Genomic DNA, 19,008 nt, shown 5'->3' on the forward strand with positions numbered 1-19,008 from the left:
ACCATGCTTCAGTGGCTGCTGCTGTTGGAGCCTGAAGAATGGACAGTGAGCTGAAAGCATTCATCAGGCTTTCTGATGCTACCTAAGGCGAGCCTTGCCGAGTCAGTTGTGCTTCGGCACGCGCCGGTGCCAGGAGACGTAGTCCATGGTCATGTACGACCTCATCTGAGTCCTCTCCTCCTCCTCCCACTGCTGCGCGTGCTGCCTTCTGTCATGCAACCTAATAGCACCTTCTCAATCAAAAAACAAGAAAAGCTTTCAGAACTCAGTCATCACAGTGAACATTCAGACTAAAGAGTCTGGAGCAGTAACCATGAACAAAGCAACAAGTGCAAAGATGAACAAAGCAAGATAGCCAGATGACTCACCAACGCCTATTTGCTGATGGAGTGATGGACTGAAGACTACCAAAAGCACCAAAGCGACCAGACTCACAATTCCAAGCGACGCCATGCTGCCTTCTCACCTAGTCCCCTGTGTTTTTTTTCTCACAGTCTCACCTACCAGCTTGCATCAGCGAGTCCGTGTGTGGTATATAGAGGCAAGTCTCAAGTCAAAGACAGTTGGGTGCATTTCGAGTTTTAATACCTCCGTCCTGTCCCCCTCCCCAGCCTCGGCCATTGGAGAGGGGACGCATCCCATGAGAAGAATCTATTGTTTCTGGAGCTCTCGCCTTTTGTTTAAGCTCGCCGCCTTGCCATGGCCTTTTGGGGCCGAGAGCTGACGAGCTAGTTTAATGGCGGCTCATGTGAGCTCCACTCGCCGGAGCGAACAACATGGCAATTAACTAAGCCCTGCACGCGCACGAATGCCGAAGCAGAGATTAAGTACTACTCAAAAGTGCAAGATGTGGTTTTGAATTCACAAAAGGTGTCACTGAGCATGGTTTTTGTAAATTGTTCTAGGTTCTTCAGTATGCTCATGGCCTCTGAATGTAGCCAGGATTTGCTTAATATTCACATGTTAGTGTTACGCAAATGTACTAGAATAGTAGCAAATTTGCAGTGCCATTGGTTGATTGTTTTGCTACTCCTACCTGCTAGTGGCCTCTTAAGATTGGTTGTCCTCAGGACTGTTTTTAAGCTGAAAAAGAGGCTCCTTTGCGTCGGAAATCAGATTTTGGAAAGACAATTGATTGGACAATTTACTATTAAAAAATCAATACATAGAGATATATAATATAGTACGAAACAAACAAAATATGGTGGCTATCGTTTTACAGGCTTTCACACCAAAAGTCACCTTCAAAAGAGACATAATTGGCCCAAAATAAATATTGTAAAATAATCTCGTTTCTCACCTTACTAACATTAACTTGACGGGATGAGTTTTGGTAGAACTTAAATCAATTGGAAAGATTCTCTGTCAACTCACTCTATAGATGTCTCGTTTATAGGATCAACCTATTCAGTATAAACAGATGTGAAAACTAAAACCTTCATTAAAAATTAAGATATTTCTTCGGTACTTACGCAAAGTTGTGCTACTAACAAAGGATAACCTAACTAAAAGACAATGACAAGACAATTATAAGCATGGTTTTAGTAAAAATTTGAGTGTCGCTTTGCTCATTTCGTATGGTTTATAGTCTAGGTGGCATCAAATCTATGCCAACCATGAAGTACACCAATCATGTTTGTAAATTGGCTACATAGTTTTAGTAAAAATTTGAAAACTAATATTCCGATGGCGGCGGCTTCCTTTTGTTGATCACCATGGTTATGCAGGAATAATATTATCTTTAACAAAAAAAAAACATTTTTCTCATTTGCATGTTATTTTTATTTGTACATATTTGCTCCATCTATGATTGATGATGCCATGACAACAACATAGTCAGTTCATTACATCTGGATGTGCATATTTGGAGCGAGTAGCCAATGAACTCTATACCCGGTTCGGATGGTGCTCTAATTTTCGCATTGAAGCTCCGCCACCACAGTCGATGCATTGAAGACAATGTTCTCTTTTGTTTTAGTTTTGTTCCTTTCGTTTGGCTGTGTGCATTCTTATGCAGAAATCGAGGATGAACTCTTATGTGTTTGAAAAAGAGGGGTGAATTCTTATGTGTTTGACTCTGATGATCAGAGTTTATAAAAATAGCTGAAAAAGAGGCGACGCTATAATGGCCTATTGCTGCTTTAAGTACCCTGATAGTTTGGGAAAGTAGCTCGACAGTGATCGTCGGGATGATCATACTGTGATGCTGTTCTTTTCTGCCAGAATAAACATTTCAGATCACTTTGTATGCATTTTTTAGTAGTCGTCTAGATTGGCCTGCATGCAGATGAATGCAGCATCATTAGGTACCTAGCTAGCCTATAGCTTCATATATTGTCTTGGATTAGCATAGTTGAGTTGTCTTTTGCTGAAATAGTGGATACTCTAATTCCCTGATACTTTGTCAAAGTCGATTGGTAGTGCCCATGATTGTCAAGTATCTATAGCATGATAGTATGATGCTGTCACCACTTACCATATCAGGATCTTGAGCTTGAGGTGCCATCTGGTTAGCTTGAGCAGGCTCAACAAAACATGGCTGCATGTACATTCAGGATACCCAACTCATGTCGCTAGATCACCTCTTACCCGCTGTATGGGCTGTTCTTGACAGACAACAAAGCTCGCATGTTGACAGGTCCTTCGGAAATAAGCACAAGTTTAATTGGCAAAGTATACTCTTGAAGCTACAAATCTGAATACGATAAGTGCCTATGAAGGATTTTGGAATGGAGACCTTCCTTGGGATGGAGCCCCCTTCCCCCCCGCCGCTCTCCCCGAGCTCGGCGTCCACCCAACTCCGATGGCCAGTTTCCTCACGCCCTACGCTTTCGATCCTTGGTCTCTCCAAGGTGACCTCTTCCCCTCTCTCTCCTCTCACCCAACCCTTCCACCCCGACGGCTTTGTTGTGGGCCGATCTAAGGAGCAGCGCTGGCTCCATGACACCCCCCTCTCCACCTCCTCGATCGAGCTGTCACCGTTGTCCGGTGCCGCGAGGTTGTCTTCCGCGCAAAAAGGAAAAGATGTTCTTCAAGGGAATGCTCCTTGCCCTCCTCCTCTCTAAGTCCCTTTGTCGAGTTTCATGGCTGCAACTAGGAGGGCTCCACCCCCACGGCTGACGACGGTTCAATACACCCTCTCTCAGGTTGATGACGGTGGCTGGACCTTGGTTACCAGCCGTCGACGTCCTCGGCCACCTAAGCCCCGGCCCAAGCTTCGTCCCCGGGCACCGAGGCCGTTGCCGGCGACCCTTGATGGTAGTTGTCTAAACTGTCTTTCATGGAATCATCGTTGGGTGGACTGCCAACTTCCTCCAAGATGTTTTGCTGCAAGGGGTTTTGACATCACGTGAAAGACTGCAAGCGGCCACGGTCATCTCCTTCGAGCTCGGAGTCGTCTGACCTTCGTCGCCAAATTCGGCGAGTCAGTCCTACCGATTCTACTCTGGTGTGCTCCCGGCCAGGTCCGGCACCCCGTCCCTTCATGCCGGCACATCCAGGGATAGCCAGTAAAAGGGTTCCACCCCTACTGGGTCTGCAGCCTTCGGACCAACCCTGACAGCCTCCCCCTAAGAGTTCCTTAACTCGTCGCCGACCTCCTCCCCGAAGGTTATTGTCCCTGTTGCGCCGGAGCACGTTGTCGTTCCCTGGTCCAGTGCATTCTTCGCTGAGGAGCACCATCTTCGTTGGGCGCTTCTGGCGTACGCCGATTGCGCCCGCAGGGACATTTCGGTCGATGAGTTGTCAGAGTTCATCTCCGACGACCTCAGAGTCTCACCGGAAGAGTTCAGGATTAGGAGCTTCTTCCCCGACAACAACATGATCATCTGCAAGGCGCAGCTTGCATGCGACGCCATCCTCGCCGCCAGCGGTCGTCTTGTGCCAACAAATGTCCTATGGTTTTTCAGACCCTGGACGCATCTGACTCGCGCCATCGGTGCCACCTTGCAGTACAGGCTCATCATCTCTCTCAAGGGCATCCCTCCCCACGCCAGATCTGCCTCAATGGCTCAGCTTCTTCTCGGTAATCACTATTGGGTGGAGCGACTTGCAGACGGGGTTTTAGCAGTGCAGACTAATTTTGTCGATCCCCGTGTTGTGGCTTGGGCTGACTTGCCGGAGAACATTCCCAGTAATGTGATTATGGAGGTTATCGAGCCACTCGATACCATCCATTATGACGATCCTGGCATGCAGCAACTCTTCAGCAACCTTCCGGGACACCCAAAGTCTGAGATATAACATCTCCATCTAGCTCACTTATATGGTGGAGTTTCGTTTGCCTTCTTCTTCTAGCAGCGATGATGCCGCTTCTTCTAGTGATGAGGGTGGTCTCGCTAATGGCATGGGCCGTGATGGTCTTCCTTGAGGACGGCGGTTGTCTACCTTGGCCCTACCAAACACAACGGCCGAGACTACAGCTCACCGGTGTGTGGCCATTGCCATGTTCGTTGCACTATTGGGATTCTTCTCCCCTCCTTAGCTTTCGCGTGAAATCATTTTGGATCCTTCCGAGAAGCACCGCTCGAGGATATAGCAGCTCACATATCATCGCTTGTGGGCCTTGACCCCATGTTGTCACCTTTCGACACGCTGCAGGCTAGCGTGCCAGACTGTGCTACTTTCCTCGACCCAACATGTGACTCCGCCATTCTGCATACCTTTGACCCCATGATGGCAAAGCTCCATACCTGCGACAGGTCCACCACCCGAGGCCTGACAAAGCATGTAGCTTCTCATCGAGTGTTCCTGGTTTACTCATGGAAGCAGCGTCATGCAAAATCTGCTGAGTTCTCCATGAGACCTGGAGTAGTGGTCCTTTCTCGCAACGGTTTGAACTCACCTTCAATGGGTCGCTCTCCTATTACCCCACATGCCATGCCTTATGTGGGTTACACAAGACAGTCCACCGGCCGCCCTGCGCGTCATGGCCTTGCATTGCGGCCTCATAAACACCCTCATCATTGTTAGTGTTGTCGGACGTCCAACAACTTTGCTAAATTGCGACGCCAAGCTGACTCAGTCTTCTCAGTTAAGGCCTGCGACCTCTTAGACTCTCCGATGGTTTCACCTGCTATGATGAGTGGAATGATGGTTCAGATCTTCCTTCAAGGGATTGCCAGGGAAATCCCTACACCTCTAGCAGCGCCCAACTGCAACACCACCTCTTCGTGCCATCTTTTTTCTGCTCCTAGGAGGAGTGATAGGATGGCCTCACAATCCAACCTTTCTCGGGTTCGGCCTTCAAAAAGGGGGGAAGCTCTGCGCATGCGCCAGCTCGGCCTAGTCAAAGATGATGGGGTTTTTACACCACAGTTGTAGCAAGCATACTTTTAGCTCTTCGATCAACCTCTCTCGGAGCAGCACCTACGGGCTATACGGGACCTCTTCCCTGCCTAGGGGTTGCCGGTCGTGGCTGATATGCAAGCCGCAGACTCACCGGTCTGAACTGACAGGCACTAGCCATGGGTTATTGCCGGTTTTCATGGACAACTTCAATATATTCAGTTGAAATGTCAGCGAGCTAAACTCTAAAGCCCGTTAGGATGCAGTCCGCACCATAATCACCGATGTTAATGCTTCGGTTGTGTGTTTGCTTGAGTCGAAGCTCGCTGAAGTATCGTCATTCCTAATTAACGATATTTGCGGCCCCGCTTTTTCTTGCTTCTCGTTCTTGCCTGCCAACGGCACTAGGGGCGCTATCGTGGCTTGTCGGCAACATTTTTCCTTAACTGTCGTCCGGGTTTTGCAATTCCCTGTCAATGTTACTATTGCTTCGCCAACACACGACCCCTTCCACATGTCAGTTGTTTATGGTCCTACTGATCAACGCCTCAAAGTTGCCTTCCTCTCTGAGTTGGCCAATGTTAGGGACCTTTTGCCTGGGCCTTGGTTGCTTATCAGTGATTTCAACTTAATCTCTTATTCGCCAGATAAGAACAATGCGAACATCGACAGGTGCTCCTTAGCAAGGTTTCGTCGCTTCATCTTAGGACAAGAGCTCAAAGATCTTCATCTCCTCAGGCGATGTTACACGTGGTCCAATGAACGAGCCTCCCCCTCTCTTGTGAGGCTCAATAGAACTCTCATCTCTTTGGAATGGGATGCTTTGTTTCCCGACTGCCTGCTTCAAGCGTTGTCGTCCGATTGCTCGAACCACTGTCCGCTTCTCCTATCAACCTCAGTCACTTCCCGGTGACAGCGTTGTTTTCATTTTCAGTCCTTTTAGACTAGATTGTCGGGCTTCCTCGATGTTGTTCAGGAAGGTTGGACGCTGTCGCCGGCCGAGCTACACCTATTGCCCCTCATTCAGCTTGACATCCTGCTCCGGCACACCGCCAAGTCACTTCAGAGCTGTAGTAGTAAGCGGATCGACAATTTTAGAGAGCAATTGCTCATCGCTAGGGAGGTGGTCCTTAGGCTTGATACCGCGCAGGAACGTAGGCCTCTCTTGTTTCCTAAGGCCGAGCTACGTAAGCACCTCAAGTTTCTATGCCTTGGCTTAGCCTCCCTTGAGTGAACAATCACGCGGTACCGCTCTCGACTAGCTTGGATTAAGGATGGTGACGCCAACACAACACTATTTCATTCTTTTGCTAACTTCAGAGCGCAGAAGAACACCATCCTGTCCTTATCTACAACAGACGGCCCAGTCTCCAGCCATTCAGGAATGGAGGAGCTACTGTTTAATCACTTTGCCTCTGCTCTTGGCGTCGCCCTTTAAGAGATCATCCTATTGAGCTGAGCGGACTCAGCATTTATTCCCTCGACTTGCAGTTGTTGACATCTTTTTCTGCGAAATGGAGATTTTTCGGGCCATCAAGCTCCTTCCACTCAATAAGGCTCCGGGTCCCAACAGATTCACGGCGGAATTCTTTCAAGCTGCTTGGCCGGTAATGAATAATAACGTTACCCTTGTCATTTGCGCTTTTGGTTTTGATGATCGTCGAGGGCTTGAACGTCTCAATAATGCCTTCGTCTCTCTGTTGCCAAAAAAGGAGGGGGCGACCTCACCATCCGACTACCGCCCAATTAGTCTAATTCCATCACCTAAGCTATGGCGCTCCGCCTAGCACCTAAGCTGAAGGACTTGATCTCTAATAGCCAAAGCACTTTCTTAGCCGATCGCTCGATCCACGACAACTTCAAACTGGTTCACTCCACCGCAAGACTACTCAAGAGATCAAAGATACCAAAATTTGTTCTCAAACTGGACATATTCAAGGCCTTCGATTATGTCAGTTGGTCCTTCCTCTTGGAGGTCCTGAATGCTTATGGCTTCGGCCATCGATGGTGTAGTTGGGTCAAAGCCATTCTGGGCTCTTCGACTACCTGGATTATGCTCAATTCCTTTCCAGGGCCTACGATCTTCCACATTAGGGGGTTGCGGCAAGGTGATTTCCTATCCCCTTACCTATTTGTTACGGTCATGAATGTCCTCGACCGAGCTCTAACCAAGGTGGGCGAGGCAGGTGTTATCACTTCCACTAGCCACTGTTCAATCTTGCATCGCTGCTTGTTGTACTCCGACGATGTTGTGATCTTCCTCTCCCCAACACCTCAAGACATCAAAGCCCACCTGGATATCCTTCATTTCTTTGGGACATCCAGTGGCTTAAGAACAAATCTAAGTAAGTGTGCGGCAGTCCCCATATCTTGCACTGACGATGACATGAGATTTATCAACGAGCTTCTTCCGTGCGGCCTGTCTTCCTTCCCCATCACATACCTTGGAGTGCCTCTCACTACCGGTCGCCTACGAAGACATCATCTTCACCCGCTGATCAACAAGGTCGCTTCTAAGTTACTGACATGGCAAACCAAACTCATCTCCAGGCCTGCCCGGGTAACTCTCATGAAGGCAGTCCTCTCTTCGTCCCCCTTACACACACTGATGTCCATCGTTATCCCGGCATGGGTGATCAAGGAAATCGATAAGATTCGTAAGGCCTTCCTTTGGACCGGTGATAAAGCTCTCTCCGGGGGACGCAGTGCTATCGCTTAGCAACGGGTGTGCAGACCGACCTGTTATGGTGGCCTGGGCATCACCGACCTCTGGTTCGCTGGCATTGCACTGCGCTTGTGTTGGCTATGGTGGCAGCGAGGAGTTCCGTCTAAACATTGGGCTACACTCCCTCGACATCATGAGCGCGTTGTCACCGCTCTCTTTGATGCTTTGGCCACTTTTGAAATTGGTGATGGGAAATCAATGTTGTTCTGGAATGATGCATGGATCGACGGTCGTTCCATTAGAGCCCTGGCTCCGGACCTTCTTCTCTACGTCTCTCCTACTTGCTTGAACCTCAGATCAGTCAACGAGGCTTTGATCGATCATCGATGGATTCGGGACATAACTGGCCCTCTCTCCATTACCGCAATCGCTCAATACGTTCAGCTTTGGTCTCGGCTACGGCAAATTAACCTGATTGGTGAGAATGATCGCATATTTTTTGAAATGGAATTCTTTCGGTGTATACACTGCAACGTTAGCATACAGAGTCCTTTTCCAAGGTTCCACTCGTTTCGCCAGTGCTGCTCTTCTTTGGAAAACTTGGGCGCCATCCAAAATTAAGTTCTTCGGATGGCTTGGGTGCACGAACGATTGTGGACAACGGCTCGTAGGAAGCTGCGGGGTTTGCAATTGGAAGATTTATGCACACATTGCTCGCAAGTTTCGGAAACTACTGATCACCTACTTCTTCACTGCGTTCTGGCTCGCGAGCTTTGGTGGCGAGTGCTAGGCACCTATGTACCGGCCGAAACAATCTCGTTCCTCGACTGGTGGACGGATCTTTGCGGACGTGTAGCAAGTAATTTCCGGAAGGACCTCGACTCCCTAATCCTCCTCACCGCTTGGCATATTCGGTTATTGTGGAACGATGTCATTTTCAATAGCCATCGCGTCAGCTCTGACACCCTGATGGCCCAGATCAGGGAGGACGCTGCACGATGGTGCGAAGCCGGGGCGAAAAAACTTGGCCGTCCTTTGGGAGCGGCTGCGCACGTTTGGCTCGGTGCTCTAATCATTTGCGGCTCAGGTTCGTAGAGATTGCTCCAGTCATGTAATAGCTTCTTAAGATAATCATTCTTTTGACCGGTTAACAGTCGTGGTGTAATAACTTTAACTATATTTCTCTTCTTAATATAAAGATGCATAACTCTACTGTGTAAGCCTATTACTAGACTATCGCAGCCATCTATTTTTCTTGCAGACAAAAGTTACATTAAACAAGACAGTTCCTAAGCAAACATATGCATGAATGGAATAGAAACGTACCCTGGTCATGAACAGACTCCATGGAGCCCTATCGTCCGGGCTCGTGCCGTTGTAAAGCACGTATGGCACACAGCCTCAACTGCATCTTTTCGCCGCTGTCTCTGAGCAGTATGGATTGTTCTTGGCAGACATCAGAGCTCGCCTGAAACCACATTGCACCGAATCTTCGTGAAACAACCAGACACTTTTCAGAGTTCCATCTGTAGTAGCAGCAACTGTGCGACACGACTGGTCCGTGCCAGACATTAACCATACGTCTATTTGGAAGCTTAAGCGAAGAGCAAAGAACAGCGTACGGCTTCCAGCTACACTTGCCTGACGAGTCCAGACGCTTGGAGATACCCTTTTGTCTCCATCGTAGGCACGAAAAAATCCCAGGAAAATATATCCCCACCCAAACAAAAAATAAAAAATTGTTGGTGGCAAAATATTCCTTTAGTAATCATAATGTTGCGCAAAATTTCCTGCTGATCTTATTGAACTTTGTCACGGTATGTCATGCAAAAGAATTGAATTACACGAACTGATTCGTTACAATGTTCACAGACTCATGTCGTGATGTAACAGAGCTTTCGCTCCAGCAGAAAGATTCTGCACTTTGTGGTCGCATTTCGCTGAACTACAGTTTTCTGAAGGGAATCAAAACTATCCCAGCAGGTGCGCACAAAGGTAGCTCGCGTATCCCACTTGTGAAAAGATTTCATGGAGCTCTATCGAATGGGCGCGTGTCATTGTAGCATATATCCCATACAGCTTCAATTGCATCTTTTGCAGCGGCCTCTGAGCAGTATGGGTTGTTCTTGACAGACATCAGAGCCCGCCGTTTGACACATTCCTTCAGAAATGCAGAGAAAGGTGACAACAGATACAATTCAATCAGGAAAAAAGTTTTAATTGTAAGAGGATATTCATTGAAGCTACGACAAGCCCTCAGGGAACCACTGGAAAGTCAAGAAAAATCTCAATATCCTTGGATGCTCCTTATATTTGACAATAGTAACTAATTGCCAACATAAATACATTGAATTTGATAGTTCATAAGTTCATATGCAAAGATGTTATGCATGTACACAGAAAAGACAGCTAAGTACCAAAGACACGTGATTCATAGCTTCAATACAAGTCACTAAGTCAGAAAATAGACTTACTTGCTCATGACCCCTTATCTTCATGAAGCCGCGCAACAATTCACGTTTGTAATGGCAATCGCCACTAAGATGATTAGCTCGGATCTAAGAACAGGAAAACGTACTTAAGTCAATGATCCATATAACTAATTCCTTCAACAAAAGAATCAACATAACTATAAGCCAAGCATAAGTTTGTATGAGAATACATGACAAGAACTCCACTTTACAAGACGAGCACTTTATTACCTCAGAGCAAGCATGGTGAGCACAATTCTTCCAGTCCATATTCTTGGCAACGCAGTCATCATAAGCATGTATTAGTTCATGAATAATGACCTGGTTTATCTCATCTTGAAATGTCATGTGATTACAGCAAACTTTTACCTGGACACGGATCATTGGAAAATTAAGGCTGTTCTGTCATCAGTAGTTCACTTGAAAAAAAATAATTCACAAGCAAATTTATAGCGCCAGTAAAAAAACCAACAAAAGCATTTAAGAAAATAATACAATATGTTCGGCAATATCATCAGCACATAGCTACTAAGATTTAAGATACACAATTGAGAAAAGAGGGGGCTTCTCTCTAGGTAAAACATCAATAATGTTGTGTTGTCCAAATAGTCAAATACCCAGGTTTCAGTGACACCAGCGGGCAGCGGCTTACATTAGTACGACAATCTACTCTGCTGCCAACTTATAGCCCCATCAAAATTTCTAGTGGAAAGCTCTATACCCCTTAGGCAATATATATTGCCGACTGATCATCAATGAAAATAAATATTCAAGGCTGAGCTACATTCAACTTCAGAAAACAGTTAATCTAGTTCTTGCATGGAGTTCAATATAGCTCATAAGTAGCAACGAACCACGAAGGGGAAAATGTCTCGTTACCCTAAAAATTAGGGTTTGCTCTCCTCCTCGGGGAGGCCTTGGAGTCTATCAAGAAAGCTTCGCTTCTCGACCCGGATTTAACTCCGGGTCCGATTGGAAGTCAATTCCCGATGTGATATAAGCAATGGGTGATTGGTTGAGGAAGTAATTTTCTCCCAAGTCATCATCATGGATAGCAAAAACTCATTGACGTCCAAAACAATGACCAAGGAGTTGGGGGTGAAGATGAGAGGATCGGGTGAAGAATCCGGATCGCATGTTGGCGGAAATGCAGCAAAAGCTTTGATTGATGAGATGTTTAGATCGCTTGATCTACATGAGGAGGAGGAGGACGTGATGTTGGAGGAAGATCTTGAAGAGTTGCAGGCGGATGCACGCTGGTTGCCCCTTGCTAGGGATCATATGGAGAAAACGTTTAGCCATGGCGCCCTATATGGCAACATGAGGGCGGCGTGGAATTGCGCAAAAGAGATCGAGTTTCGGGCGATAGAGGACAATCTATTCTCTGTCCAATTGCATTGCTTAGGAGACTGGGAACATGTCATGGAAGAGGGGCCTTGGATTTTCCGAGGATGCCCGGTGTTGCTGGCGACGTATGATGGATGGTCGGAGTTAAGCTCGATGGAGTTGAACACATTTCCGACGTGGGTGAGAGTGCTTGACTTAAAGGAGAAGATACGCACAGGCAGCGTTGCGTCTCAATTAGCACAAAGAGTAGGGAAGTTTATCAAGCTGGATGAGAGCTCGGTGAAGGGGGCCTGTGAAGGAGTTAGGGTACATGTGTTCATTGATGTGCAGAAGCCATTGTCGAGGTGTGCTAGTCTAACCCTGCAAAAGAACAAGCATTACTTTCGATTCCAATATGAAAAGATGTCGGTGTTTTGTGGGGTTTGTGGACATGTGGGGCATGTGGAGAAGGAGCATGGAGATGGTGTGCATGAAGAAAAGGATATTTTCTATCCAATAACCTTGGTAGCACTGAAGTTCAGGCGTGATGTTTCATGGATGAGAGGAGGTAGGGGAGGAAGCGGGAGGGGATGTGGTCGTGGAGGAAGAGGAGGTATTTTGAGAAAATACAACTCTAGGATGTATGTGGATGAGGATGAGGACCTAAGAAGTAAAACATCTAGCCCTTCAAAGGGACCGGTGAGGAACACACATTCAAATTCATCTAGTAAGCGACGGCTTGCTTTGGAGGGCAAGGAGACAGAAAAGATGAACGAGCAGTTGGCAATTGATAATGTGGCTCACGTGGATGATGGGAAGAACATGGAGATGGACATCCCTGCTGCTGCAACTGATGATATGGCACAACAGGGGGGGTGATGTAAAGAGGCAATGAAGGTGGATGGTGAGGAAGACAATTTACATAACTTGGCAACATCAGCAGGCTCCCTCGAGGAGCACTGCCGGACCTAATGTGTACCATGGCGTGGAACTGCCAGGGAGGGGGAATCGCTGGATAGTTCAGGAACTACTGGCCTTGTGTTAGTCAAACAACCCCAAACTGGTTTTTCTTTGTGAAACCAGACAGTCGGAGGAAAGAATGGAGAGGCTGAGGTGGCGTCTAGGCTTACGTGGCTTCTCTGGTGTTGGAAGTGACGGAATAAGTGGAGGACTAGCTTTGTTTTGGCATGAGGCTTTACATATCCAAGCGCTACGGAAAAGCAATCGGTACATTGATGTATGTATCAAGGAGCACGTATCAAATCCACCATGGCAAGCCATGTTTGTTTACAGTGAGCCACGTGTGGAAAATCAGCACCTGATGTGGAGCTTGTTGGCTGACCTGAAGAGCAATTCGGGTCTGTCGTGGATGGTGATCGGCGATTTTAATGAGGCGTTATGGCAGCATGAACATATGTCGACTTGTGCCTAGCCGAAGGCACAGACGATGGCGTTTCGGGATGTTCTTGCCACATGTAAGTTGATGGATCTGGGCTTTAGAGGCTTCCCATTTACCTATGACAATCATCAAGGTGGCTCTCAGAACATTCAGGTACGACTTGATAGAGCATGTGGTGACTTAGAGTGAAAGGAAATTTTTCCAGATGTTGTGGTGGAGCACCTTGTTTCGGCCTGATCGGATCATAGTCCTCTGCTCTTGCATTTGGAGGAGGTACAACATGACCGACCAAGGCAGAGAGTGTCTCGTTACAAGATTATGTAGGAGAGGGAGGCTGCGCTCCCAGAGGTGATTAGCAATGCATGGGAACGTGCTAGACCTAAGGAGAACCTCGGCTCAATAGCACAAGCTTTACAGCAAGTAATGAAGGAGCTCTGCTCTTGGAGTTCTGAAAAGTTAGGTAATGTGCAAAGGGACCTAGAGGAGTTACGAAGGGACCTCTCAGAGTTATAGAGCTCAGGTGCAGAAAGATCATTGTTGAGAAGTAAGATGAACATAATGAATGAATTGCTCTATCGTGAAGAGATGTTGTGTTAAAGAGATCACAAATAAGTTGGTTGGAGGAAGGTGATAGAAACACGCGTTTCTTCCATCTAAAAGCTGTGTGGAGAGCGAAGAAAAACCATATCAAGAAGCTTAAAGATGCTAATGGTAATTGGTGTACTGTGCCAACGGACATGGAGAGGTTGGCGATGTCTTATTTCACGGAAGTGTACACGAATGACCCCACCCTGTCGCCTAGTTTGGTCCTTGACTTGCTGAATATCAAAATAACTGATGAAATGAATGATCTCACGGTGAAGGACTTTTCAGGAACGAAGATATGCGACGCATTGTTTCAAATTGGCTCAATTAAGGCCCCGGGCCCGGGTCAGTTTCCAACCCAGTTCTATCAACGCAATTGGGAAACGATCAAGAAAGAAATAATAGCCGCAGTGCAATTATTTTTTACAGAAGGGAGAATGCCGATGGGAGTCAATGACACAAGTATTGTGTTAATACCGATGGTTAGTCAACCGGAAAGCCTCAAGGATTTCCAACCTATTTTACTCTGCAATGTCCTATACAAAATAGTTTAAAAGTATCTTTGTGAATCAGTTGCGCCCCTTGTTGGATGAAATAATCTCTGAGAATCAAAGCACCTATGTCCCGGGGCACTAGATCTCAGATAATGCAATTATTGCCTTTGAATGTATACATCATAAACAACAGGAGCGTAACCCGGATACGACGAGCTGTGCCTATAAGCTTGATCTCTGTAAAGCATATGACCGGGTGGACTGGGACTTCTTGGAGAATGCAATGTTCAAGCTAGGGTTTTTAGAGAAGTGGATTAAATGGATCATGCAATGCGTTACCGCAGTCAGCTATTTGGTGAAATTTGATGGAAGACTGTTGGAACGATTTACACCATCTCGTCGACTCCATCAAGGTGACCCTCTGTCACCGTTTTTATTCTTGTTTGTTGCTGATTCCTTGTCGGCCCTTATCCAAGACACAGTGGCAATGAGAGGTTTAGTACCAGTGTCTATTTGTCCATCGACGTCGGTGGTGTCACACCTGTTGCTTGCGGACGACAGTTTGCTATTGTGCAAGATGTGTTACATCGCTATGCAATTGGCACGGGCCAGCTTATAAACCCAGCCAAGTGCAGCACTTTCTTTGGGGATGCTTGTACTGCTGAAACTCAAGAAGAGGTGAAAGGAGTGCTTGGGGTTGTACAGGGCAGCTTTGAAGATCACTACTTGGGACTGCTTGTACCGGAGGGGAGAATGAACAGAGGCAAGTTTCAGACTTTGCAAGCAAAATTAAGTAAGAGGCTTGTAGATTGGGGAGAAAAGCAACTGGATATTGGAGGGAAGGAGATACTAATAAAATCAGTCGCGCATGCCATACCGACATATGTTATGAGTGTCTTCAAATTGCCGGTGTCGGTATGTGATGATCTGACTCGTATAGTACATAATTACTGGTGGGGTGTGGAGAAAGATAAGCATAAGACGCACTGGATTGCATGGGACAAATTAATACTCCCAAAGAATCAAGGTGGTATAGGCTTCCGAGACATGCACCTCTTTAACCAGGCTCTGCTTGCCAGACAAGCCTGGAGATTGATCGATCGATTGGAGAGCTTGTGTGCCAGGTTATTAAAGGTGAAATACTACATAAGAGGGAATCTGCTTGACACCGTGTTTACAGGTAGTCCCTCGGCAATTTGGCGTGGTATTGAGTATGGACTTGAGCTGTTAAAAAAAGAGTCATCTAGAGAATTGGGGACGGAAAGACGGTGATATTCTGGCGTGATCCATGGATACCAAGGGGTGTTTCTAGACATCCCCTATTTGTACAGGGGAGATGCAGACATAATAGAGTGGCAAACTTCTTATTGCAAGATGGTTCTTGGAATGAGGAGAGGCTCAATAAATTTCTAATACCGGAAGATGTGGAGGAGATCCTAAAGATTTAAGTGTCACAAAGATTGCATGATGATTTCATCGTCTGGCACCATGAGAAAGATGGTGTTTTTTCAGTCAGAAGTGCATACCATTTAGCGATTGCAGAACATTTAAAGGAGAATGGAGGTATTTCATCTAGTGATCGATCGTCATGTGATAGGCCAGTTTGGAAAATGTTGTGGCAAATTGCAGTACCGCAGAAGGTTTGTGCATGGAAGCTTTTGGTGGGATGCTTACCAACGATGCAACTCAAACAGTGCCACCTGGAAGTCTCAAATCAATGTACCTGATGCGGCATGGGAGTGGAGGATGCCTTTCATGCAGTAATTACTTGCCCTAACGCACATGCAGTTTGGGAGGCTATGAGGGAAGTGTGGTCGTTGCCAGACCATCATGACCTGATAAATACAGGGCCAGAGTGGCTCTTCCAGGTGCTGGTGCGAATTGGTGATGTGGAATGAATGAAAGTGTTAATGATTATATGGAGAAATTGGCAATTGCGCAATGGCACGGTTCATGATAAGACAACAATGCATGTTGAAGCAACAAGGAAGTATCTATCTAGCTATCTGGATTCACTGCTTCAAATCCGACAAAATGACAGTCGAGATCCAATAAAGGGGAAAAGGGTGCTTACTGATGGAAAAGTTCAAAAAGTTAAGAAGAGTTTCAGTGACCCAGTTAATGATCCTCCATGGCCTCCTCCGGCAGATGGATGGATACTAGTGTCAATTGATGGGTCCTTTAATGATCGGGATCAGAATGCATGAACAGGGGTGGTAATCAGACAGAGATAGCGTTGGTCAGTATATTCTATCTGCATGTCGCTACTTGCCACAATGTTCGGATGCCTTTGAAGCTGAACTTTCGCTGTAAAAGAAGGAATCCAGGTGGCCTTGCACTATACCGCTCAGTCGATCGTCTTTCAGACTGATTGTCTATGCTCTTGAAGGCATTGAAGGGTTCGGAAGAAGATAGATCACGCCTTGGACAAATTGTCAGAGAGGTGAAGGAGTTGATCAATGGAGAACGGGAGCTTGTACTCGTGAAGCTAAAGCGAAACCAAAATAGGGTTGCAGATTCTTTAGCCAACTTATCTAGATTAGAGCACCTGACCAACTTGTGGTTACGGGATGTTCCTGATGCTTTAGTAGATTTAATGGCTACGGATTGTAATACTATTCCCTGAGTAATAAAGCTCCCGTCTTCGTCGCAAAAAAAATGTAGCTCATAAGTAGCTCTAATGCCTTTTGTGTTCTCAATATTGAGCAATTGCAGAAAATCGCAATTTCAGTTGTCCAACATAGAGGGTTTTGTTGTTCCGTTAGTGCAGAATAAAGTTTCTTCTAAAAAAAAATCTAGGGCTTGCTCAGCCCTAAATTCAAGCGAGGAACTTATCCCCAGATCTCCGTAATGTGATGGCAAATTGTGAACCAGCATATATTATTGTAGCCAACCTTGAGGTAAGGTGGAAGCTAATCATATATAAGAGAGCTAAAGGATTGTCAGTTGTATCAAATGCAATTAGTTTTTTCTTCATAGTATGTTCCACTGAAAACCACGTTGCCCTGCATCGTTATGAATGGCATTTGAAAACCGAACAAACTTCAAGTCCATCCATAGCAGCAATTCAATTGGTCAATATGAACTTCTACTTACACTCTCCCAGTGCCAACCTCTAAGCGCTCGAATCTTTCGGAGTGAAAGATCACAAATGGGAAGAGAAGAGCATACCCCTTCACGGCTAGCGTAGCCGCCGGCAGAGGAGCAGGTGGCCGCCTGGATGAGCCGCGGCCACACCAGGCACCCAGCCTTCTCCATCCGCTCCCTCAGGAACCGCACCGTCGGATCTGCCCACAGAACCCACAGCGCAAATCAATGCGTGGAGCTCGCAAGGCAACTCACGAGACCAAAGAAAGAAAGAAACGGCGGCTGCGGTGGGCGCGTACGCTTGAGCGCCGAGCGGATGCCGGCGACGCAGTCGTCCTGCGACATGCTGCCCCTGCCTGTGGCGCCCCGCGGCTCGGAGGCCGACTCTGCCTCCACGCGGACGCCCGCCGGCGCGCCGCCGCCGCCGGCGTGCTCCGCCATTCCCACCTGCCTCCGCCGGCGGCTGCGTCGAGGGGTTTAGGTTAGGTTTAGTCGTCTCGCTTGGGACTTCGTTGGGCCTGCCTCGTGCAGAGGGGGAAGATGGCGTCCAAAACTGGATGGGCCGGGACGTGGTTGGGCCGAAGCCTCAACGGACAACACCGGGCTGGGCCTTATCGTTCTATCTAGGGCCCAATAAAGAAAACAACGTCTCCTCGCCGATTGATTTTTTTCTACCGGTAAGAGGTGGTTTCGATTACTGACATTTTTGCTTATTGACTCAGATAGTTCTATATTTTATTGTTATGAGTGGTATTATAATTAAATGATCAATCTTTTTAATAGTAAATTATCAATTTATTCAGAGTCGACAGGCCGATACATTTTCACAGGTACCTGCAACTTGCAAGACGCACGCATTTTTACTCACCCGATGTATCTGCATGCCCTCCGTGGATTGGATGGATTGGATGGATTGGATCAAGAACAGCAACACTTTACAGTCAAGAACAGCTCGCAGATCAGGCGCCAAAGGCGAGAGATGCAGCAGCAGCTGCTGCTGCTTGTTTTGTGAGTACCAAAGCAGCAGGGATCAGGAACCGAGGATGACGAGATGCAAGGAGACAAACCAGACGAGTTCTCCGTCTAGGAGACGTCTTGTGTCGTAGCCGAAGCACTTTTCATTTACTGCGTCTTGTGTCGTCGCATCGATCTGGGTGCTCGCACGCACGCGCGCATGTGGCTCCAAACAGACGCGGATCCAGCCCGTCCTCGTCGCCGTGGATCGCTCGGGAATCCGAGGGAGGCCGTGCAAAACCAAGGTGTTAGTGCGCCGCACGAGGCTGCAACGAGACTTGCTTGTTTGGACGTCCCCGATCTTCGCTTCAGCTCGAGGCCGTGCCAAGAATCTCTTCGCACGGACCGCGTTTCCCTCGCAAGACGATGGAAGAAGAAGCTAGGGCACCAATGTCACGAGGCGCAAACTAAAATTCGAGTTGATTTTATGAGAGGATTTCTTAGTGAAAGTTAGATTATCATCACTGCCGGTGTTTTCAAACCGGCAGTGGAGCCTTTTCTTAAAAAAAGCGGTCTAAATATGCCACGGTTTAATCGGAACTAGCTGCAGTCTGATCGTTTGTGCATAGAAGGTTTGATAGCCTTCTTTTCACTTCGTTGATGGATTTTAACAAAATTCTTTTTCATCTATAAAAAATTAATTCCCACTTCATCATCATCCTTTTCTTCCTGAGTTTACCG

General features: G+C 47.0%; 1 protein-coding gene across 1 annotated transcript; it reads right to left on the minus strand.

Moving 5' to 3' along the window:
- Positions 1-9,727: 9,727 nt before the first annotated feature.
- Positions 9,728-17,831, minus strand: LOC133888921 (mitochondrial inner membrane protease ATP23-like). The gene is made up of 5 exons (XM_062329315.1): positions 17,613-17,831; positions 17,398-17,513; positions 10,654-10,791; positions 10,426-10,509; positions 9,728-10,112 (listed from the first exon to the last, which is right to left on the minus strand). The coding sequence occupies exons 1-5, from the start codon at positions 17,752-17,754 to the stop codon at positions 9,978-9,980; spliced, it is 615 nt and encodes a 204-aa protein (XP_062185299.1). The 5' UTR covers positions 17,755-17,831; the 3' UTR covers positions 9,728-9,977.
- Positions 17,832-19,008: the final 1,177 nt, after the last annotated feature.

The sequence above is a fragment of the Phragmites australis genome, chromosome 13 (assembly GCF_958298935.1).
Source record: "Phragmites australis chromosome 13, lpPhrAust1.1, whole genome shotgun sequence".
NCBI classification, from domain to species: domain Eukaryota; kingdom Viridiplantae; phylum Streptophyta; class Magnoliopsida; order Poales; family Poaceae; genus Phragmites; species Phragmites australis.